The 22,961-nt window shown below is 53.7% G+C and overlaps 1 protein-coding gene and 1 non-coding gene across 5 annotated transcripts; one reads left to right on the top strand and one right to left on the bottom strand.

Moving 5' to 3' along the window:
- Nucleotides 1-2,856: 2,856 nt before the first annotated feature.
- Nucleotides 2,857-22,942, bottom strand: Slc26a11 (solute carrier family 26 member 11). Of its 4 annotated transcripts, none has more exons than XM_055592059.1 (17): nucleotides 22,840-22,942; nucleotides 21,517-21,742; nucleotides 20,670-20,862; nucleotides 20,111-20,196; nucleotides 18,317-18,396; nucleotides 17,273-17,415; nucleotides 13,680-13,855; nucleotides 13,236-13,308; nucleotides 11,063-11,113; nucleotides 8,833-8,893; nucleotides 7,481-7,536; nucleotides 7,137-7,277; nucleotides 5,133-5,260; nucleotides 4,834-4,933; nucleotides 4,351-4,484; nucleotides 3,865-3,937; nucleotides 2,857-3,647 (listed from the first exon to the last, which is right to left on the bottom strand). In XM_055592059.1, the coding sequence occupies exons 2-17, from the start codon at nucleotides 21,697-21,699 to the stop codon at nucleotides 3,544-3,546; spliced, it is 1,782 nt and encodes a 593-aa protein (XP_055448034.1). In that variant the 5' UTR covers nucleotides 21,700-21,742; nucleotides 22,840-22,942; the 3' UTR covers nucleotides 2,857-3,543. The 4 variants fall into 4 exon arrangements, with proteins under 4 accessions (XP_055448034.1, XP_055448032.1, XP_055448031.1 ...); XM_055592057.1 differs by having other exon boundaries at nucleotides 22,836-22,894; XM_055592056.1 differs by lacking the exon at nucleotides 22,840-22,942 and having other exon boundaries at nucleotides 21,517-21,750.
- Nucleotides 16,667-16,770, top strand: LOC129665819 (U6 spliceosomal RNA). Its single transcript, XR_008718430.1, has one exon. It is a non-coding gene; the product is annotated as a U6 spliceosomal RNA (small nuclear RNA).
- Nucleotides 22,943-22,961: the final 19 nt, after the last annotated feature.

Genomic DNA, 22,961 nt, shown 5'->3' with positions numbered 1-22,961 from the left:
CACACACACACACACACACACACACACACACACACACACACACACACGAACAAACAAAAAACCAACCAAACCAAAAAAAAAAACCAAAAACCCAAAAACATACTTTATTTCTGTGTGTTTTTTGTTTGTTTATTTCAAGACGGAGTTTCTCTGTGTAGTCTTAGCTGTCCTGGACTCACTTTGTAGACTAGGCTGGCCTTGAACTCACAGAGATCTGCCTGCCTCTGCCTCCCTGAGTGCTGGGATCACAGGCGTGCACCGCTGTGACCTGCTTATTTCTGTGTTTTTTTTTTAAGAAACCAAATTCCCAAATTCTCACCACACTACACTTTTCTACTCTATGACTGCATGACAGCTTAGCCACATGCAATGTTGAAAGCAGCCTAATGATTCCAAGAGATGCATGATCTTTTCACAGATTGTTTAGCCTATTTTAGCCCCATTTTTCAACATCCATAAGAAAGAGGTCAACAACTTTATTACAGCGTTTTTCTTGGAAGCAGAACAGAAAGTTCAGCAGGCGCCCAAGTCCCCACTGTCCTCTAGGGTTCAGCAACCCCACAGGTGCCTCCTCCCTCAGGCTCTCCGCTTTCGTGGAGGCTGCATCCTGAGAAACAAATCAGAGCAATTTTCTTCCCTCAGGTGGCATGAGGCAGCGTTTGCACCGTGAGGCATCACAAGCACCGAGCTGTTTCCTAACTGTTCCCTCGTGCCTCAGTCTCACAGGTGGGCCTGCTCTCCTCACACACTCCCCAAAGGGAAGGTCCTGACATCTTACTCATCTCTCATCATGCCATACCATCCTCATTCCTTCAGCATGTGCTCCTGCATATGGCAGAGGGGATCAGCCAGTCTAATGTCACAGAACCTGCTTCTCCTGAGCGTACCCCGTAGCATACTCAGGGAATCAACGTCTTGATTGCGGCCACTATTCTATACTATTAACTGAACCTTTGCCCTTAATTGCCAAGGCCTCGGGTCTGGGCCCATTGTTTCTCTTGATTGTATGCTTTCATCCTGGGGTCCAGGTGTAAGTGCCTAAGAGTTCCTGGAACTGTCTTTCAGTTAATCAATAAACTTAAATTTGTTGTTGTTGTTCTTGGTGCAAATAGGAAAGCACAAGGGGGGTTGTTTGTTTGTTTGAGACAGGGTTTCTCTGTGTAGCTTTGGCTGTTCTGGACTCACTCTGTAGACCAGGCTGGCCTCAAACTCACAGAGATCTGCCTGCATCTGCCTCCTGAGTGTTTGAGTTCAAACCCAGGATCTCATGCAGGCTTGTCAAGCACTGCCAACTGAGTTTGCAACCTTGTGTCCTCTGCTTGAGAGGACAGCGTGTCAGATTTGGAGCCTGCTCTGATCCAGTATCACACTCTGAATTTAAGAGCTCGCTCCATCTACAAAACAATTTCCCACATGTGCATGAAACTACAAACTCAGAATAACTGGGGGCCGAAGCGGAGTGCAGACAGGCACTAGTCTTACAAGGTCCTTTTCAATTGCAGAAACATGGTTTCTGGGGTCCAGAACCATGACAGCTTCCTCAAAAGGGAAGCAGGTGCCTAGCTAGCAAGGCTGGCTGGACACCAGCCAGGGTCACTTACAAGGCCTTGTCTTAGGGCAGGGAAGTGGCCCCAGACCCAGCAGCTGCCTCTCCCTTGGCCAGGGCCACTGAGGGCATTGCTCAGGGCATTGTGGGTAAATGGATGACAGTCTTTAAGAACCAGCTTCAACATGATAGGGACACTGTACCATACCACACCACACACCAGGAATAGCGACATGACCCCCTACCCTCTGTAATACAGACTAGAAAGAGGACCACAGCTCTAAGACAGACCACACAGGAGTGATGTGAAACTGTTTCCTCTGAGGTAAAGCCTCAGTCACGGAGGAAAATGCCTTAAGGCACAGGATGTTTTAAGAGGAGGTGAGACATTCCATCCTACAGGGAAGCTTCTTACGCTCAGGAAGTAAACAGCTCAGCAGTTTAAGGAAGTCTCTGAAACGGACCAGATTCACTAGGCCCTTTCCTCTCTAAGCATGTAGAATCCAAACCACTGAGCCAGGGGAACAAGCCAAACTCCCTGACGAGACAGAGTGGCCAAGCTGCGTAGCATACGGATCGGTTGAGCGACCTGGTAAGGACACTGTCGAGTTGAGCTGTCTGCAGGCTGCAGGCTGCACCCCACCTTCTGCAGCTGTGGCCCTGCTGAGGTGCTGCTGCTGCCGTCTTCTGACTCACGTCTGCTCCTGTGAGTTGCCCACCTCATCCCCAGCGGCTTTGGCCCTGGAGCCCTGACCAGGGGCAGCAGGGAACTTAGGTGGAGAATGCACCAGCCACACCTCCTCGGCCTCCAGGGGCCCATCACAGACATCTCAGAGGAAGGGTCTGTGCTGAGCGGGCTCAGGCTGTCATCAATCAGGAAGCAGCAGCTGCAATTGCTAGTTTCTGTACACAGTCACTCATTTGCACAGGCTCCCACAAAGGAAGGCTTTGCCATCCCTTTGAGCCCACTCCCATGGCCCGGGGCACCGGAACCCTTGGCATGGCGGTGCCCATGCACGTCACTCATTCAGGACTTCCTCTGCTTCCTACAGTAGGCCCACCCCCATACTCAGCGGTTCACCCACATGCAATTTTGGATGTGGTTTCTGGTGACACTCTTAATCCCAGTACTGGGGTGCAGGGCAGACAAAGGACAGGACGGCCACTGCAGCTCGCTAACAACCAGCTTCAACCAGTCCGTAAGGGCCTTTGTCTCAAGGGAACAAGGCTGAGAGCAATTCAGTGTCCTCTTCTTGCCTCTGCATGTACACACCACACACACACAAGGACCCAGACACACAGGCACAGAATAAATAAAAAATCTTGTATTTAATGCCATTGATCATCACAATAAATAATTGACAGTAAATGAGCGCATGGAGACAGTTTACAAAGCACGTTGGTGTAGTGACTTGGCTCTTGGCCTGAGACGGTCACCACGTGTGCACTGACAGGCACACACACGTTGTCCTGGGCAGGGAGGAACCGCAGATGAAAAGGACAATGCCTGGGGCAGATGAGTTCTTGGATTTGTTTAACAAGGATTAATATTTTTTTGTTTTGTTTTGTTTTGCAGAAACACCAAAGTGATGTCTTCCACTTTAAAACACCCAATGTTAAACAGAATTGACTTTGTGGCACCCTGGGGGCCCCTCTTCAGCTCAGACGCCCACCTTCTCTGACAGGACTGTCTCTCCCGCCCATCTGCAGCAGGGCCTGATTCCAAAGAGGAATCCGGGATGTGGAAAACAACAGCTTATCCTGCCAGCCCAGGCCGGAAGCCAGGGGTCCTCCTGCCTCATGTGCTCTCTCTGGAAGATGCTCTCCAGCCCCCTTCTCGAACACTCACACCTAGGGGACAGCGGGAAAGTGACACCTGGGAATCACTTCGCTCCCTGCTCTCCCCAGAGCCGCCATGTGGTCCCACCAGGAAGGTGACATGAACATCAGCCACAGTTAGAGAACCTTCTAGAGACCCTTGCTGCACCAGCCGCCCTTCAGGGCTCCGACTGGGGCTTCAGCAGGGAGGCCCTGTGCTCTGGGACCGAGTCTTCAGGGATGTTGTGGGCCTGAGTCCCTGGTTCCTGCTGCAGGAATTTCTCTGCAAAACACACAGGATTTTATCAAGGGCTGAAAATACTACATAAGGCTGGGTCTTACCACTGGATGGGATTCAAGGGATGACAGTTACCCAGGGTCTGGTTCCTAAGAAAGGGTGGACCTGCCTGAGGCAAGGGTCCTGCCCTAGTTCTGGGCTTTCCTGACCCATCCTGTTCCATAGTCATCAAGTTTTGCCTAAGAATATTCCCCGTACTCACCAGCCTCCTCGAGAGTGGTGAAATACTGGAATCCCTTGAGGTCAGCGGCCAACAGTGTGCGCAGCACGGGCACCTAGGGGGTAGACTTGCTTTAGAGCAGGGCAGGGCAGGGCAGGGCAGGCCTGCTCTGCATTGTAGGGTGTGTGGCCTAGCAGGATGGCAGAAATGTTCCCGTGAGAATCTGCTTCAGCTTGAATGGATGGAGGAGGGTAGGCTCTGGGTCCTCCTGCCAGATGTGGTCTCCAGTGACCATAAAAGGATCCTCCTGACGCCCCAAGACAGGACTCCTCTGTGTAATAGAGCCTTGGCTATCCTCGACTTGCTTCATAGACCAGGCTGGCCTTAAACTCAGAGATCAGCCTGCCTCAGCCTCCTGCATGCTGGGACTACAGGTACCTGGAACAATGTCTGTCCCCAGGTGTCACATCAGCCCAGGGCCACAAGGAGGCGACGGACACTGCTCACAAGGTGGCCATGCTCTCCTACCTGTAGGCCGACGAAGGCCAGGGCGACGCCTTGCTTCTGGAAGTCCTCCAGGAGCTCAGCGAGTCCCACAACCACGGTGTAGTCTATGTTGCTGACATGCGTGCACTCCAGGACGGCGTGGCGTGGCGGGGACACTGGGGAGACAGGCCAGGCAAGCATGTGGCTCTCAGCCGTGGACTGCCCAGGCTGTCACCCAGCCAAGGGGCCTGGATGAAGATAACGACCGCCTGGAGAAAGCCACTTCCTTCACAGGTTCCCTGATGTCAACTCCCCACACAGAGGAACAGAGCAAACATAGCCACACTGACAGGCTGAAGGGCGGACCCGGGACTGCTGCCCAACGGGGCCTGTGCCATCTGCGGCGGGCACTATGGAATCATGAAAGCAGGCGAGTGCCTTGCGACCGCAGCGCTGCGCTTGAGGGTGCTGAGGCTGAGGGGAGGCTGCAGGAGCCTGTGCCCACGTCTGGCTGCCCTCACGTACCTTCCAGCGCCCGGGTCGTCATTGCCTCTCGGAGGGCATCAATGGCGGGGAAGTGCAGGCCGCTGGCCGGCTGCAGAACAAGAATTTGCCCGTCTGACACCTGGATGGAGGAGGGCAGGAGTGAACGCTAGAAGCAGACAGGTCAGGACAGTCTTCTGGGCTTTGCTCCCTGCACCAGGAAGCCCTGGTGGACCCGGGTGCATACGGGGGACAGCAGGAGGGGGAGAGGCAGGAGCACCGAAGGTAGCACGGAGGTGGGAGCTGGGCATTTCCACCGACTCTCCCTGCTCTGCGCCTACCTGGGTCCTGGGCCTAGCTGTGGAGTGCAGGAGAATGAGCAGAGACACCAGGGTCCCAGCCAGGATGCCATACTGGACCTCCCAGAAGGACAGCAGAAACGTCCCGCAGAGCGGCAGCAGGTCCAGCCCTAGGACAGGTGTCCGTTCAGGGGTGTCCCCAGTCACAGGGCCCAAAGCACCTCGGAGGAATGTTTGCTTAACAGGAAGAGAAGCTGTGGGCTCTAGCTGGCTCACAGACCAAGGGCAGAGGTAGAGAACAGGGTTCCTGTCTACCAGGATAGGACCTGCCTGGCCCAGTCCCAGTCCTCCAGCCCCTGAGCATATACAGGCATCAGAGGGCTCGTCAGAGAACCCAGGAAAAAGGGACAGAGAGAAAGAGAGCGAGGTGCATGTGTCATGTGCATGCTGTAGTGTCTCCATGTGCGTGTGTGTAGGTGTGTGTGGTGTGTATGTAGGTGTGTGTGTGCTGTGGTATGTGTGGATGGTGTGTGGTATGTCTTGTGACTCCAGGAAACCAGAGGATTTCCTGGCTGAAGTAGTGTCCTGGGCACAGAGCACTGGCCTCAGCCTCGGGATCTACCGCTTGTAAAAGGAACTTTTATTTGCCTGTTTCAATTGTTGTCTGGAGGGTTCTGCCTCCTTCTGCTGGCCTAGGCCTAGTCCTGGAAGCTTCTAGCTCTGTGTGATCTAACCCTGGCCCAGAATGTTTCAGCCTCTGAGGCTCACTGCTGAATAAGCTCATCCTTTCTTCTTCTTACTGAGCTCATAGCTGGCTGGTTCAACTCGGCTGCTCTGGCTCAAACTCCTCTCACACCTGACTGGCTTTTCTCTCAGCCTCTGAAGTACTCAGCTTGCCCTCAAACTAACTCCAGCAATCTGCTCTAATCTCCTGGCTCCTCATTCTCTGGCTTGTTCTGTCTTCACTTGTGTCTAGCTTATTCTCTCAATCAACCTCTCTCTGTAAAACTCTCCTGGTAAAAACTGACTCTCTCTCTCTGTGTTTGTCTCTCTCTCTCTCTCTCATTGTTCCTTAAGTACATTCCCTTTCCTTTCTGTTCTCCTGAGAGTTGGGCATATCCTATTCTGTCAAATCTTTCTCTGATTTCTCTGGTTCACCTTTCTGCCACTCAATTAAACATCACTTTCAAACATGGGTGCTTCCTTCTATAAACTAAATTTCCCTTCATTGTTTGGGATTAAAGTGTGTCCCACCATGCCAGTACCCAAGCTTTTCTTTACCTGAAACTTGCTCTAAACCAGGCTGGCCTTGAACTCAGATCTGCTTGCCTCTGTCTCCTGGATTAAAGGCGTGTCTGTATTCCAGCAGGATCACACAGACCTAGAAGGTCTTTGGATGTGATCTCTTGCCAGAGCAGCCATGCTCTGAATTAACATTCCTCTACAGCCTCTGGTGGGGTAACCTAGACAGGCCCCACCCTCCACGGAGCCACACTTTCCTCTGGAAGCATCTATTGTATCATTACATCCACATACATACACTGATATACTTCAAGGCTGTCCTAAAGATGAAGGTGACATACAGAAGACACAGAACAACTGACCACACCCGCATCTGATAACTGTGGCCAATGAGGAAGAAGGGAACCTAACTTCTGATCTGCAAAAGGAACTCGTGGGACAGGGACCTCAGGTCAGGAGATGGGGAGGCAGATATACCTGGCATGTGAGGCCTGGCAGTCACCCACCCACAGACAAACGAAGGAAGGTGGGAGGAGGGTGAGGATGAGGAGACAGAGTCAGGGAAATCCTGCCTCCATTCAGTAGCTCCAGAGCTTGGCTCAGCTCTGCGTGGACCAAAGCCCATGTCCTCCGAGCAGCTACCTTGAGGTACCATTTCCTAGCTTTCTGTGTGTCCTAAATTCCCCACAATGCCACAGCTGCAGCCCACAGTGGGTCTGCAGGCAGGGAGGGGCAACAAAAGATGCCCTTAGCACTCACAGACGCATTGTCAGAGTTGCCCACTTTGAAAGAGCGCATACATACTCTTGATACGCCAGAGTGTCCGGAAGATCTTGACGTCAAAGAGCGGGGCCACAGCCATGATGATGACGGCGGCCAGGGCAGACTTGGGGATATAGTAGAAGAGTGAAGTCAGGTAGTCCAGAGACAGCAGCACGAGCACGCCTGTGGGGTGACGGTCATCTGGGGGCAGGAACCCACCCGGCACCCATGCACAATGTGGCTCAATTTGACAGATGGAGGAGCCTGGTATCCAGTGAGACAGAACTGTGGGCCTCCACAGACATGGTAGGAATGTCCTATACAGGGAACTGTGCCCCCCCCAATCCCATGGCAGGGTCCCACAGTAAGGAAGGTGCGGGGCTCACCAGTCACCAGGCCCCCTGCCGGGGTGCACACCCCAGACTGGGCATTCACCGCTGTCCTGGAAGGCAACAGGAAGAAACCCATCAGTCCCCAGTGGCTGAGCGGGGAGCTGTCCAGCCTCATCCCGGGGTGACTGTCCAGGGAGGCCTGAGCTGGAGGTGACACCAGGCGGCTGAGCCCCCTCAGTGGGTGACGTGAGTTACAACAGCTGCGGGTGTTTGCGCTCAATCTCCCTGGTGGCCTTTTTTTTTTTTTTTTTTAAACTCCTTTGACAGTTTTATAGATGTTTATCTTGCCACCTGCTCCCGTATTCCTCTCGATCATGTCCCTTCCACTTCCTCTGGGCTCCTTCTTCCCAACATGGCCTACCACCCACACACATTCATGTGTTGTGTTTAATCAAGGCTTCTTGCATGAGCCTGGGTGTGGGGCCCTTACTGCAGCACAGGCAGCTGACCATTGGCCACGCCACTGAAGAAAATGACTTCCTGTTCCCCTGCAGCAACTAGCCACCAACAACTCTTCAGCTAGGGATGGGTGGGCTGTCTTCTTTTCCCTAATACATACTGTTTGCTACTAAGTATGAAAACATCCATCAAAAACCCCAATTTCAGGGCTGGAGAAATGTCTCAGAGGTTAAGAGCACTGGTTGTTCTTTAGAAAGGTCCTGAGTTCAAGTGCCAGCAACCACATGGTGGCCCACAACCATCTACAGTGAGATCTGGTGCTCTCTTCTGGCCTGCTGGCTCACATGCAGGCAGAACACTGCATAAATAATAAATCTGAAAGAGAGAGAGAAAGAAAGAGAGAAAGAGAGAGAAAGGAAGGAAGGAAGGAAAGAAGGAAGGACCCCAATTTCCTAAAGATCTCCCCCCTTCTGGCCCCACACCCTCAGTTCCTACTGAGTACTGCACAGCTCCTCCTTGAGCCTCAGTGGCTCCCCGTCCATCCCCCAGACCACAGGAAAGCTGGCCTCCAAACTCGATTCACTCACAGAGATCCACCTGCCTCTGCTGCCCACGCACGGGAAACAAAGGTGTGCGTCACTATGCCAGGCTCTCTCCTCACTTCCTTTTGGAATTAGCTCAGGGGTACCTGCATGCCCGGAGGACCTGGATGGGCCAGGAGTTTCTATCACTAAATGTAGGGCAGGATGCCAGGAGCTATCCTGAGGTCAGGTGTACCCTGCCTTGCTGTGGACATGATCACAGCTTTCCCAGGGTCTTTAGAATGCTTGGTGGACTAATGGGGAGAGGAAGGAAAATGTCAAATATGGCTAAGGGCGTGGCAGGGGGGAAAGGTTTTTGGACCCTGCTGACCCTAAATGCAGAGAAGAAAGAACATGGCCACTTACCGCCCAAAGCTGCCAGTGACAGGGTAAGAGGAGACGAAGGAGCCTAGCACATTGGTGAGTCCTGGGGAGAGAACAGAGGTTCACCAAGAGGAGCAGGGACATTAGGTTCAAATGCAGAACCACACAGGGGAAGATGGAGGGAAGGACCTGGGACCCCCTCACCCCGAGTTCTTCCAGAAAAAGGAACCAAATCTTTATCACAGTTGTCTACACTGGAGTCTAGCTTTTTAACTCCCCATCTCTAATTCTAGTTTGTTTGTTTTTTTTTGGGGGGGGGGAGCGTTGAGACAGGGTTTCTCTGTATAGCATTGGCTGTCCTGGAACTTGCTCTGTAGACCAGGCTAGCCTAGAACTCCCCGAGTTCTGGGATTAAAGGTGTGTGCTGCCACACCCAGCCCAGGTTTTGCTTTTTGAGGCAAGATCTCAAGTAACCAAGGCTGGCCAGAACCTGAGAATGACTGTGAGCCTGGGAGCTTTCTAGCCCTACGTCCTGAGTGCCGAGGTCACAGGCGCGGGCCACCATGGCCCATCTGTTCTAGGTTTAAAGTAGATGTGGCTCAGGCCTTGCCATGCAAAGCCTTGTGACACCTGAAGGACAGCATCACCTCCCAGCTGGAGAGAGAGCTGAGGAGCAGCTGCTGCGAGTGCCCAGTCAGGCTGAGCTGAGCAATGGTCATTCGAAGGCTTGGTGGACTCACAGAAGAATGAGAAACAGCCTCAAAGACTGGGGATTTCCTAAGTACCAGCCTCTCTTGGTCACAGAGCCAAACAGGCCTTGAGAGTTAAGGGGCCCAGGCAGCTTGGCAGAGACTGGATAGTGACCATGGGCTACACAGGATCACACTGACCCCTGGTCAGCCCAGGTTGGGGACAAGTTTGTATTGGGGTCAATGTCGACAATCCACCAGCCTGCTGCTCCATGACTGCTGAAGACCCACGGTCCATACAGACTGGAGCAGACACCCACATCCACAGACCTTACCCTGACCTTCCTCCATCCTTCACCTTTCTATCTGGGGGTGCCCTGGGGACTCCATTGCCAGCAGGACAGCCATGCTATTACTGACTTGTTTATTATTTGTTGGTACTGGGGAGTGATGTGTATTCCCTCCCCAGCCCAATGCCAGGATCAAGGGCTTCACACACGGAGGCAAATGCTCTACCACTGCGCCATACCACCAGCCTCTGAGCCTGCAGTGTTTGAAGTGGTCAGAAGATGCCGGGGAAAGCCCAGCTGGATGAGCTCTGCTGGACGTGCATGGCGTGCCTGGGTCGCTTCGGCTGGAGGCAGGTTGTCCCACATAAACGGGACCCATTCACAGTTCAGTGAGGAATTGCCTCAAGTCAAACCTTGCCACTGGATTGCTGGATCTTGCCAGCCTCTTAAAGGGAAGCCCTAGCATTTCTAGGCTCACAAGGGCGAGAGGATGGGGCAGGAAAGCCCAGGTCCACAACAAATTAAAAACAGCACCATTATTAAATTAAGATTCTTAGTGTGGGAGCTGGAGAGACGGCTCCGGGGTTAAGAGTACTGACGGTTCTTCCAGAGGACCTGGCTGGGATAATTCCCAGCACCCACATGGCGGCTCACAACTGTGTGTAATTCTAACATCTGACACCCTCACACAGACAGACAGACATGCAGGCAAAACATCAATGTATATAAAATAAAAATAAATAAATTATTTTTAAAAAAATTCTTAGTGTGGGGCTAAAGCAGTGGCTGAGTGGTTAAGAGCACTTGTTGCTCTTGCAGAGGACCTGGGTTCCATTCCTAGCACAAAAAGACTTTCAGTGTTGTTTCAAAACACATCAGTATGTAAGTTTATAGGGACAAAAGAAAGTGCAACTAAGCTGGGCACAGACTGAGCTCTCACTGACCCATGTGTCCCTGCCTGGAGGGAGGTCACACTGGGAAATGATGGAGGTACCGTGCTGGGCCCCCTTATCCCATGTTCTTCCTGGGAAAGGCACTCAGGGGGACCGCCTGGGACTCCACCGGGCTGCACTCTCCAGCTCTCCCGGGGGCACAGGACGAGACTACAGCTTTTAGGCAGGGTACAGCAGGGCTAGGTAGGTAGAGGAACAGACCACAGGGGAGGGCTGCATGGAGCTGACTAGGCACCCGAGAACAAGTCCAACCTGAGATTTCAAAGGCCCTCCCCCCACAAACTCACACCTGAGGCACCTGGCCAGGCCCAGAGGCACTGGGGCCAGGACGGGGTCTTACCGATGGCCAACAGCTCCTGGTTGGCATCAATGCGGTAGTTATTCTGGGACGCTAAAGAGAAAGGACAACAGAAATGCTGTCAATGATGAACACCAGCAAGTTAGGGGTGGTACCAAGTTGTATGGATGAGTTTACACACATAAGACATACACAAGCCGCCGAACACGCTTGATCTAAACTTAAGAATCCTAAAGCAGAAGCTAGAGAGACGGCTCGGTGGTTAGGAGCAGTTGCTGCTCTCACAGAAGACTTCGGTTGGTTCCCAGGACCATGTGGAGGTTCACAACTGTCTATATCGCTAGGTCAAGGGGTCCAGTGCCCTCCCCTGCCTCCACAGGCACAGCACCCATGCAGTGCGCATACATACACACAGGCACTTCTACATACTTGAACTAAGTTAAAATCTGGAGGGGAGGCTGACACAGCTTAGTCCTGTGTGGCCCTATCTGGTCTGGAACTCCCCATGCAGCGCAGGCTTTCCTTGAACACACAGACCTGTCTGCCTCCACCTCTGAGGGCTGGGGTAAAAGTGGCAGGCAGTCTTGCCCAAATAAATAACTACTAAAGGGTGACTCTGTAAAGGAAAAAGCTCTAAAACATTAGGGCAGGAATTCATTCTAGGCACAGCCAGGACCAGGCACACATGTGGAGCTTTGAAACTATTTATTATTTTCGCTGGTGATGGTGTGTGTGTTGCTGAGGGTGGAACCACCACCTTACCCTAGCCAAATGTGGCACCACAGGGCTCCACCCCAAGCCTGCTTACTGGGTTTTAGCCTTGGAATCACTCTATACCCATAACAAGAAGGTCCTGCTGTATTTACAGATCAGATAACTCAGGGCTGGGAGAACGGCTGACCTTGGGAAAATGGAGGGATTTAAGAACCCCACCTTAGAAAGGCAAGACCCTGGAGACATCCCCAGCCAGAGAAAACAAGGGGTCACATTTTCTGGGACTTTCTGAGCTAAGTACTAAAGCTGAAGTTAAAGCCCTGCCATTTCTCCTAGATGTGGGGTTCATTTTAACTCCAGAAAGATCTCTGTGAGTTCAAAGCCAGCCTGTTTAAGCAGCGAGTCAAAGCTACACAGTTTGGCATGGTATCAAAACAAAGAAAGAAAGAAAGAAAGTCCAGTTCCAGGGCGTCTGACACCTTCTTCTGGTCTCTGCAGGCATCTGAACTCATGAACACACACACACAGGTGTGGTGGCATATACCTGTGATCCCAGCACTCTGGGAGGCAGAGGCAGACAGATCGCTGTGAGTTCAAGGCCAGCCTGGTCTACAAAGGGAGTCCAGGACAGCCATGGCTACACAGAAAGACCCTGCCTCCCATAAATAAATAAATAAATACAAGAAAATTACACACGTACACACACCACACTAAATCTTGAAGTTTTTAAAAATTCAACAAATTACACTAAAACCAACAATAGACAGCTCACTGCTTCCTGGTTTGACATATCATTTTTATCAGTGAGGTGGCCAGCGCCTACTGGAAGTTCATCCAACATCACGCTCAGCAAGCCCCCCCCCCCGCCCCACCCATAGGAGCATCCACACCCCAGAAGCCAGCAAAGGCTCCACAGCAGGGCCTCAGGTGCCACGAGGGGCAGGCTGCCAGCATGCTGACACTCCTGGTGGGGCTCCTCACTGCAGAGCCCTTGTCTAGGGCACTCGGTGTCCTTTGCCAGGACCTGGGAGCTGGGAGGGTTTGCCTCCCACAGACCACATTCTCAGAGTGCCTGGGCCATGCTGGCCCCTTTCAGGCCCTGACACCTTCTGGATTTTAGGTTACAGATGTCCATTACTGCTGTCACCAAAACCCCAAATCAGTTCAAAAACATGAGCATGTGGTACTTGTATTAAAATAGTAATTTTAGGGGGCTGGAGAGATGACTCAGAGGTTAGGGTTAGGGTTAGGGTTAAGAGCACTGGCTGTTCTCCCAAAGGTCCCGAGTTCAATTCCCAGCAACCACATGGTGGCTCAGAACCCTCTTTAGTGAGATCTGGCACCCTCTTCTGGCCTGCAGGTGTACATGCAGGCAGAGTATTATATAAATAATAAATAATAAACCTTGAAAAATTATAATTAAAAATATTAGAACAGGCAAAGCAAGAAGCAGTGAACTGGTGGGAGGGGGGAGGGGAGTTACAGGCGGCGGGCATCTCACCAAAAGCTTTGGCCACAGCAATGCTCTCCAGAAGGCCCATCAGAGGCACCACAGCCAGTCCGGCCCCCATGTCCTGAGAGGAGAAGGCCAGTGAGTAATCTCCTTGTGCTCAAGAAGGACCTTGCCACGCAGGGCCCTGCCACAGCAGGATGATTCTTCTCGGTGGCCAGTGGAGGCAAAGGCTGCTCCAGCTACAAGAGTGCAAAGTTATTCTGCAGGGGAAATGCCACCCCCATCAAGAAAAGAGAGAAGCGCTAAGAGGAACCCCACAAATGCCTCCTTTCCCAGTGTCCAAAGAGGAAGCGGTTCCAGGAAGAAAGACAAAAGGGATATCCTGAGGTCGTGTCCTGTTTGGTTATTTCCTCCGCTTTCCTGAGATAACCCTTCTTTAGGACCAGGCCAGGGGCACCTTAGCCTTGGCTATGCTGCTGGCCATCTGCTCACCTGGACCATCTCGGAGAATGAGATGGTCTCATTGTCCGTGGTCACCGAGAAGGGTGGGGCCCGCACGGGAGGGAGCCCCTCAGCTATCTTTCCAGTCAGAATAAAAGGATGGTATCCCATCAACTCGAAGGAGTAGGCAATCAGGGCCGCAAAGGAGACCACCATGGCATTGCGAGCTGGGGTAGAAGGGGGAAGAGATTGGTGAGGCACAGCCTTTTTTTAATTTTGAAGATTTAATTATTTTATTCCATGTGCACGAGTGTTTTACCTGCATTACATGTGTGTGCCATGTGTGTGCCTGGGGCCTGAGGAGGTCTGAGGAGGCTTGAGGAGGTCTGAGGAGGCCTGAGGAGGTCAGAAGATCCCATGGAGCAGTAGTAACAGATACTCCTGAACCACGGTGTGAATACTAGGAGTTAAATCTGGATCTCTGCAAGAGCAAGAAGTGCTCTTAACCACTGAGCCATCTCTCCAGCCCCACCCGAGGGTTCATGTCACGGATAGGGGCCATGAGTGGGTGTGAGCATGTGGCCCGAGCATGTGGCTCTGTGAAGCATAGGACAGTGGGAGGTGACAGAGGCAATGCTTGCCTGTAATCAGGAGTCTGAGGCTAGTTTAGGTATACACAGCAAATACCAGATCAGCCTTGCTATGTGCTGTGCTGCAGGCACAGTGAGAACCTTTCTCTAAAGAAATAAACAGGGAGTTGGCTCTTTTATTTTTTTATCTATCTATCTATCCATCCATCCATCCATCCATTCATTTTGAGGCAGAGTTTCTCTGTGTAGCCCTGGCTGTCCTGGACTCACTCTGTAGACCAGGCTTGTTAGTATTTTGGAACACAACCTGCTTCTGGGTTACCTAGCAACTTATAATGTCGTCATGTGTTGCCACACCTAGAAGACGTGGTTACCTTACCCCTTAAAGGGACAACCCAACCCGACATGTGGTCTCTCTCTCTCTTACTCCCTCTTACTCTTCTCTCTCTCTCTCTCTCTCTCTGAGCGCCCCCTCCCCTTTTTTTCTCTCTCCCCATCATGTCCTGTTCCCCCCTTCCCTCCATACCCACCTAATAAACCTCTTGCATAGAAGATCTGTTGACAGCCTCATCTTTTAATAGATCTAACAAGGCTGGCCTTGAACTCCCAGAGATCCACCTGCCTCTGCCTCCCAGAGTGCTGGGATTATAGGCTTGAGCCACCACACCTGACTGTGAGGGCCTCTTCTAGAAGCAGTGGAGAAAAGGCCACACGCAGACCGGAGTGCACTTCCGATCAAGGCCAGCAGGGGAAAGATCCAAGTCAAGCTGCTGTGTCACCATGAAGTTGTAAAAAAAGCAGCACATTACAAACCCTAAGAGCCGTGCAACACAGCCTCGGGCAAACTCTGGACAGAACTCATGAGCCAATAAAGGCAATCAAATGAAATCATAAAAGTGCTCAATCAAAGAGACAGAAGAACATGACACAACAACAAAAGTGGAGACTCACAGCCCAACACAGTGGAGACCAAACATACAAATACTGTATAATTGTAAACAGCATAAATTCCAACCAGAACAAGGCAGAAACTGCCATAGGGCTTAAAAACAAACCCCATTATCTGACGTCCACAAAAATCTCACCTTATAGAGACACAGAAGAGCAGGGAAAGTTATTTCAAGAAAGAAACAGCAGCGAAAGCCTCACCTTACACGTTCATGGATCTAGTATCAGCTTTATAACATCTGAGACAACCTATAGACAGGAAAACCAACCACAGCCAGACGCCCACATTCCGCCCTCTTTAATTAACAAGTAGGAAAGAAACTGACAAGAATATAGTAGTCTAGGGCTGCAGAGATGCTCGTGGTTAAAGGCACTTGCCACCAAGCCCGAGGACTTGGAGGGTGAGCTCTGGCATGCCAATGGCGGAAGGACAGACAGATTCCTGCAAGTTCTCCTCTGACCTCCAACTTGCTGCCACACCCAGATTTTTAGCTATTGAATTCTAATATTTTTATTTTTTTGTTTTACGAGACAGGGTTGCTCTGTGTAGCCTTGGCTGTCCTGGACTAGCTTTATAGACCAGGCTGGCCTTGAACTCACAGCAATCCACCTGCCTCTGCCACCACACCCAGAAAATGTGGTCAGAAAATATACCTTATTGGTTTAAAACTATTTACATTTAGCAAAGCAATGGTGGCACATGCCGTAAATCCCAGGACTTGGGGGCAGAGGCAGCCGATCTCTGTGAGTTTCAGAGCAATTTTCAGGACAGCCAGGGCTACACAGAGAAACCCTGTCTTGAAATGGCAACAAACAAGACGAAAAACCAAAACCAAAACCAAAAAGCCACAACAAAAAGGTATTCACATTTATTGAGGCTTGAATGCCATTGCACTCCTGGACTCAAAGCAGCCTGGTCACCTGCGCACGGTCAAGCCAGGGGCAATCAGCAAGGATGGGGTGGGAGGGACTCCTGAGACCCCGCCCCAGCTGAGTCTACCAGCAGCTCACACACTGGGAAGGGAGAGTCAACTTTCTCTAGGGGTGTGGCCCTTGGTAGGTTGGTCCCTGGTGGTTGCTGGGAAAGGGAAAGTCCGTCTCCTCTGGAGGAGGGGAGCCATGGAAGTCGTGCCGTGCTCCCGGAGAGGGCACTACACCGCAGTAGAACAGGTGCTAATTAGACTCAGTCAGGGAGCTATTTAAAAAAATATGCCGGGGCGGGGGGGTGGGGGTGGGGATGGAGAGAAGGCTCAGAGGTTAACAGCACTGGCCGCTCTTCCAAAGGTCCTGAGTTCAATTCCCAGCAACCACAGGGTGGCTCACAACTATCTCTACACGGTGAGATCTGGCGCCCTCTTCTGGTGCACAAGCATATATGCAGGCAGAACGCCATATAAATAATCAATCATTTACAAGAATGATGTGGAAAGGGGGTGTGTGCTGGAGGTAGTGCTGGCGAGAGGGAGGAGAGTGGAGAGAGTATGATCAAGACGCATTCTGGTGCTTGCTTCGGCAGCACGCGCACTAAAGCGGTGAGGATACAGAGAAGACTCACAGGACCCTGCGCAAGGATGACACGCAAATTCACAGAGGTCTGTATTTTTAAATGTATGAGAATGCCAAGGAAAATATTAAAACGTTTTAAGGGGTGTGGGCTGGAGAGATGGCTCAGGGGTTAAGAGCACCCTGGCTGCTCTTTCAGAGGACCCAGGTTCAATTCTCAGCACCCACCGGGCAACCAACCACCAACCGTGGCTCCAGTTCTGCGGAATATGACGCCCTCTTCTGGCCTCTGCGGGCACTGCCCGGACATGGCACACAGACATACATGCAGGTGAAACGCCCATACACTTAACTATGTTTTTAAAGTAATGATGAAAAGACAAGACAGCCAGACCCAGCTGGTCTCAGGGGGCCTTATGTGATTTCTCCTGCTGCTGTCTTGAGCAGAGACACCCATCCCACAGAGGCTAGGCCACTGCAGTGACAACCGCAATGACCGCAAACGTCCCGAGCTGGGCAGAGCCATCTGCCTGAAAATGACCTGCAGCCATGCATTGGCTTAGCGGCCGACAGGAAGCCTTTGCCCACAGCAGGTCCGCTCACCTGTCGTGATAGTCCACACCAGCCCACGGCTGAACCTGACACCACAGGGCGTCTCGGGATGGGGAGGAGGCATGCGTTCCCCCATCAGCTTCAGCAGGAGCAGCAGCACCATGCAGGCCAGCCCCAGGACGGCGTCGCCCACCCTGCCAACAGAGGGCACTGACGGGTTAGGGTTTCTCTAGACAGCTCAAGCAGTCCTTGAACTTGTAATCCTCCTGCCTCAGCATCCCCAACGACAGGACCAGACAAAAGGATAGCTCTCAGTGGTAGCTTTTGCTGCAATCTCTCTCCCTGCCCTTTCCACCTTCTGAACACTCTGCCATCTCAGTTCTATTGCAGAACTGCCGTGGCCTCTGAAAGACACACCCCTGTGAGGACTGTGGGGTGAGAGGCCTCATCACCATGGAAACGGGACTATTGGCCCTGTTTTCAGTCACATGTCCTCTGGCATGTAGGTGCTTAGTCTGTTCCCAACAGGTCTGGATGGCATAGTCAGTGACACCCTGCTCAGGGCACTCTCTGTAATGGCTGACTGGCCAGTCTCGCTCCCCCACCTCCACCAGGCAGACAGGAGGCTCCCTGCCACGGGCTGCAGGCCCTGTGGAGCAGCAGCAGACTGCCCTCGGTTTGGGTGGCCCCCAAACACTTTCTGGCTTAAGGAGCAGGCCATCCATCCTGGCTTCCACTGGGCTCCTGGGGTGGCTGTTTAACTCCCTAAAGGAAAGGCAGCCTAGGGGTTTCCCATCTCTCTCCATGGCTCCCTGGCCCTGCCAGCTGCCCCTGCGCTCTGCATCAGCTCCCGGGGCTGGGGCTATGTTCTCGGCCTCACTAGGAACTTTGGGAGTGAGATACCGCCTGGCCTAGAAGGCTGGAGGGAGGCCTTCAATGACTGCCCAGGTCATTGCTAACATGCTGTCGACCCTGGGTCTAGCCTGCTGCAGGGGGGGACAGCACTGCTCCCAGGGGCCATTCGGGGGTGGGAGGGGAGAATGTCCCCAGGGTGGGGCTGGGGCTGGGGCTGGAAGGTCAAAGGGCAGCAGGTACCTGGTGTCTCCGATGTGGACGATGGTGTGGTACAGCTGGAGGAAGAACTGCCGGGGGATGTTCCGGAGTCCCAGCAGGTTCTGTCAGACAGTGCCGGCCAGAGGTCAGCTCCTCATGCACTTCCCCCAGCACCCGCCCCCACGCCGGGAGAAGCCCCCCTCCCCAGGCCTGTGCTGTACCCCCAACCCCCAGGGCCATGCTGCCTCAGGGCTCCCAGGAGACTACCTTCTTATCCCTAGAGGCCCCAAAGGCCAGGGAGTGGAGTTAGCTTAGTGAAAACCAGCTCTCCAGCTGTGCGGTTAGGAGTCCCGACCACACGCTCTGACCACCTGCAGGCACTGGCCTGTCCCTCACTCCCACCCCCAACCAGAAGGGAAAAATCACACCTGCCACGAAGACAAAGGCGGGCAGGCAGGGCTTCAAGGGAGCTGGGTACCGACCGGCTCCAGGGAAAGGGCTCTACAAAAGGTTTTGCCCTTTCTAACTTAGGCCCAGTAAGGGTGTGATAAGCCATGCCCGCCTGACCCCTGTTGGCAACACTGAGGTGTGGGCACTCTGGGCAAGCAGGCAGAGATGGATTCTGGGTGTCAGGGGACTTGTGTCCCGGCCACGACGGCTGCAGGCCATGATCTAATCATGGTTTTAAAAGCTAGGTAGGCAGGACCGCAGAACATGGGTACAGAGAAGGATCTCCCTGCCGGGATTACGTTCACACAAGAGACCATTCGGTTCTCACAAGGGAGGGCAGAAATGAAAACACACTACCCTCACGTCCTAAAATCCAATTACGTTGTTTTCTAAAGATGGATAGGGCCTCCTGGGAAAGAGCCCAGCACTCTGTGACTTGTCCATAGCTCATCCCACTCACCCTAAGTTGTTTGCTTGGTTTTTTTTAAAAAATATTTATTTTTACTTTATGTACATTGGCGTTTCGTCTGCAAGTGTGAGGGGGTCAGATCCCCTAGAACAGGAGTTATATGCGGTGGTTGTGAGCTGCGATGTGGGCGCTGGGAGTTGAACTCGGGTCCTTTAAGGAAGAGCAGACAGTGTTCTTAACCACCGAGCCATCTCTCCAACCCGTTTGCTTGTTTTAAAGTGGACATAAGGACAAGTCTGTCACCGAGAGGTCTGGTGTGTGTTGGGAGTTAGACATAAAAGTGTGGCCTGGTGCCTCGCTGGCGAGCCCCTAGCCTTGGGAAGCACGCCTTGCAGAGCTATGGGGTGGTGACACATGGTGGCGAACCAGTCACGTGGCCCTGAGGATGCCACGAGGGGCCCAAGTCGCCCAGTGCAGGACAGGGCTGAGCCCACTCTGCACAGGCCTGCGTGGACACGTTGCACACAGAGTCCCATCCTCCAGGGCTGGCAGGAGGAAGGAAATCCCGCCCCGGGGAATGAAGACTGGGAGCCTTAGTACTTCCTGTACAGATCTCACAGACTGCTCTAAAAATAAATTAATAAATAAATGAAAGGTTGGTGCGCTTAAAAAATGGTAACGAACAGGGAGAGACCACAGCAGCCAAGCCAAGTATGGAGGCAGACCCGGGAGGTGTCGTGTGCCGGATGCTGGCAGTTGGCTGGCAGCCACAGGTCTCCCGGGGATTCCCAAGACAGGACAGACACAACAGAGCCAGGGTACAGCCACTCACCCTGCCCCAGACCACCCGCTGTGAAACCTGAGCAAGGCTGCACACCTCCCCTAGGAAGGTCATTTCGTGAAGGACCAGCCCAGGTCTACCCCAGGCACGACAGCAGCAGCCACAGGGGCAGAGTCCAGGCCAACACTGTGCCCACCTTGATCTGTCCAAAGCCAATGGTGACGGCAGCAGCAGAAGTGAAGCCTTTAATGACAGGGAAGGAGACGAAGTCCAGCAGGAACCCTGTGCCAAGAGACAGGACTGAGACATCTAACCCCGCAACTTGAGGGGGAGGGTGCGCGCGGCCCAGGAGCCTCGGCAGACTGATGGCTGACATGCTGCTGTGTGTGTGCATGCCTGTGCACCATGTGTGTGCAGGTGTGAACAGAGGCCAGGAGAAGATGCCACATCTCCTAAAACTAGAGTTGCCTTGGTTCCGAGTAGCCCTGTGGCTGCTAGGAACCCAGATCCTCTGCAGGAGTAGTAAGCTCTCAACTGGGGTCATCTCTCCAGCCCCGTTCTTTCGACATTTCTGGAAGGTAAGAAAGGTCTGCGCTCTGGGGCCCCAACACCTCTGCCACCGTGCAGAAAAGAGCAGAGTTGGAGGCTGCCCCACCCCTGTATGCAGCAATGCATAGAAAAGCACCCCAGGAGACCTCTGTACCCCAGGAAAGCAGCCTGAAGCCTCGCCCTGCAGCGGGATGGCGGAGTCTTACCCAAATGCAGGAGCCCCATGGCCAGCTGGATGCAGCCAGACAGGAAGGCAAGCAGCAGGGCATAGGCAGGCTCTCGGAAAGTGTAGAAGGACACCAGGAGGGACATGATGGCCGTGGGGCCCAGGGTCACGTCCCGGGAGGTGCCCAGGAAAAAATACACGAAGCACCCCATGAAGGCAGAGTAGAGGCCGTACTGTTGGGGAGAGACTACAGTGAGCACCAGGAGGCCAGGCTGGGCACCCAAGAGGCCCAGGCTGGTCAACCCAGCACACACCGAGAACACGCCCCTCTCCTTCCGTTAACCACCAAAGGTAGGGGTCCGGCTGTCTGCTGGCAGCTCAGAGGTCTGTGTGTTTATATCTGAGTCTGAGGGAGTGATCGCTTTCAATTCTAACTGTCTGTGCCCAAGTCTTCTGCCTGCAACTATGCGTGGGTGCCATGTGCGTGCAGGTGGCCTCGGAGGCCAGTGCTGGATCCCTGGAGGTACAAGGGGTCCTGGGAACTGAACCCAGGTCCTCTGCAAGACCTGTGCTCTCAACTGCGCAGCCTCCTTTCTAGCCCCGAGTCTTGTGACTGCGTCTTCCCAAAGGCTGGGATGTCTAGATGCGAGCCAGCAGTACCTGGTTTTTCTTAAGGCCACCCTGAGGCATGATCTGGGCCCCAGCTGGAAAATCCAGGACCAGCTTGGCACCGAAAGGCGGTCACATGTTAAGAGATTAGACACAGAGGGGCCGCCTGGGTCGGACGCTCGGACGCTCGGACGGGTGGGACTCCACGGCCGGCGTTTCCGCCTGTGGACAGACACTGAGGACCAGGGAGGGATCAGGCCATGGAGAGGGCACTTCACCTGGGGCGGGAGTCCAGCCACTTCTGCATAGGCCAGCGCCTGGGGGATGACTGTGAGTCCTACGGACAGCCCGGCGATGAGGTCCATCCTCAGCCAGGGCAGAGAGTAGCCAGGCAGCCAGGCCAGGATGGGCAGCCTTCTCCGCAGGGCCGCAGGAGCACAGCAGCAGGTGTCTGGTGCCATGTCCAGGCTGGGGGGTCTGGCCTGACACAGACTTTTCGCAGAGCTGGGCATGAGTGACATGGGACAGCGCTCAGGGGCTGAGCGTGCAGAAAGGTAGCAGGCCCCTCCCAAGGGCATCAGGAGCCGAGTCCCCTCCCAAGGGCATCAGGAGCTGAGTCCCCTCCCAAGGGCATCAGGAGCTGAGTCTGTCTTTTGGGATGGGAGGCTGAGGCAGGTGGCCACCTTCACCAAACTATGGAGACCCGGAAAAGGAAGCCAGCAAGCTGTGCACATGGGCCTGGACCAAGGATTGATTCCCTTCTCTCGGCCACTGCCCCTCAACCTACTGTCCCCAAGCCTCGGTGTCTCTGTCCTACCAACAAAACCTGGCAAACCAGTTCTTCCTGGGATGCCGAAAGACTAAATTTTCACCTCTGAAGGATCCGTTCTTTTCTTTTACCTCCTCCCCAGGGAACCTGTGTGTGACAGCCAGAAGCTGCAGGTCCAGCGGGCTCCGGGCAGTGTGTGGCGGCGGCCCCAGGGGAGCCAAGTTTTACAAGTGTGCACCGCACCACCGCGGAGGCCCACCACGGAGGAAGGGCTCCACCCACTGAGGACCGCAGCTGGAGGAATGGGGGCGGGGGTGGCTCACATCCTTGAAGTCAGAATTTACCCAGCACCCATCTGTGACATTTATAGCCCGGGGTGGGGATGGGGGCCTGAAGGTTCTAGTTTGTTTCCCAAAGACCAAGTAGAACTCCCGAATTAATTCTAGGTGCGCAGCATCCGCTAAGATCCTGGCACGGGGGGGGGGGACACATGGGGACACACACAGGCACAGAGTTTCGCGCGCCCAGCCCTTGATGTGGCACTCTGGACAAAATCCTCTCCTCCCCATCCACACGCCGCCGCTAGCGCGGGATCCCGGGATCCAGTAGGGACCCTGAGGTCCCCTGAGGTCTCAGCGGGGAACACAAGCAAATCCGAGAACTTGGAGTGAGGCTGAGGGCGGCCCGAACGCCAACGGGACACGGCAGCGGGCGGGCCCGGAGTAGGGCGAACCCGGGGACCCAGCGCTAGCCCCGTCCACGGCTCCTGGTGACCCCGGTCCACCCGGCCACGCGATCCCTCTCTCCACTCCACTGACCCAGACTCACCCACCGGACGCGGAGGCTCGGGGTCTCCAGACCTGGCGGGAGCTGCGACCGCAGGAATCTCAGGGACGGAGTGGGCAGGACCCGGGCGGGGCCTACCGTGCACGTGACCGGGGGAGGGGCCGGGCC

The sequence above is a fragment of the Psammomys obesus genome, unplaced genomic scaffold (assembly GCF_907164565.1).
Source record: "Psammomys obesus unplaced genomic scaffold, mPsaObe1.curated_primary_1811, whole genome shotgun sequence".
Classification (NCBI taxonomy): Eukaryota; Metazoa; Chordata; class Mammalia; order Rodentia; family Muridae; genus Psammomys; species Psammomys obesus.
This window is presented reverse-complemented; position numbering and strand designations above follow the sequence as displayed.

Coding starts and splice junctions, on each gene's coding strand:
- Slc26a11 (XM_055592056.1), bottom strand. CDS start 21,750: ATGCCCAGCTCTGCGAAAAGTCTGTGTCAGGCCAGACCCCCCAGCCTG. Junction 20,863..21,516: donor TGGCTGGACTCCCGCCCCAG/GTGAAGTGCCCT, acceptor TCTCCCCAACAG/TACGGCCTCTACTCTGCCTT. Junction 3,648..3,864: donor CACCACTCTCGAGGAGGCTG/GTGAGTACGGGG, acceptor TGTGTTTTGCAG/AGAAATTCCTGCAGCAGGAA.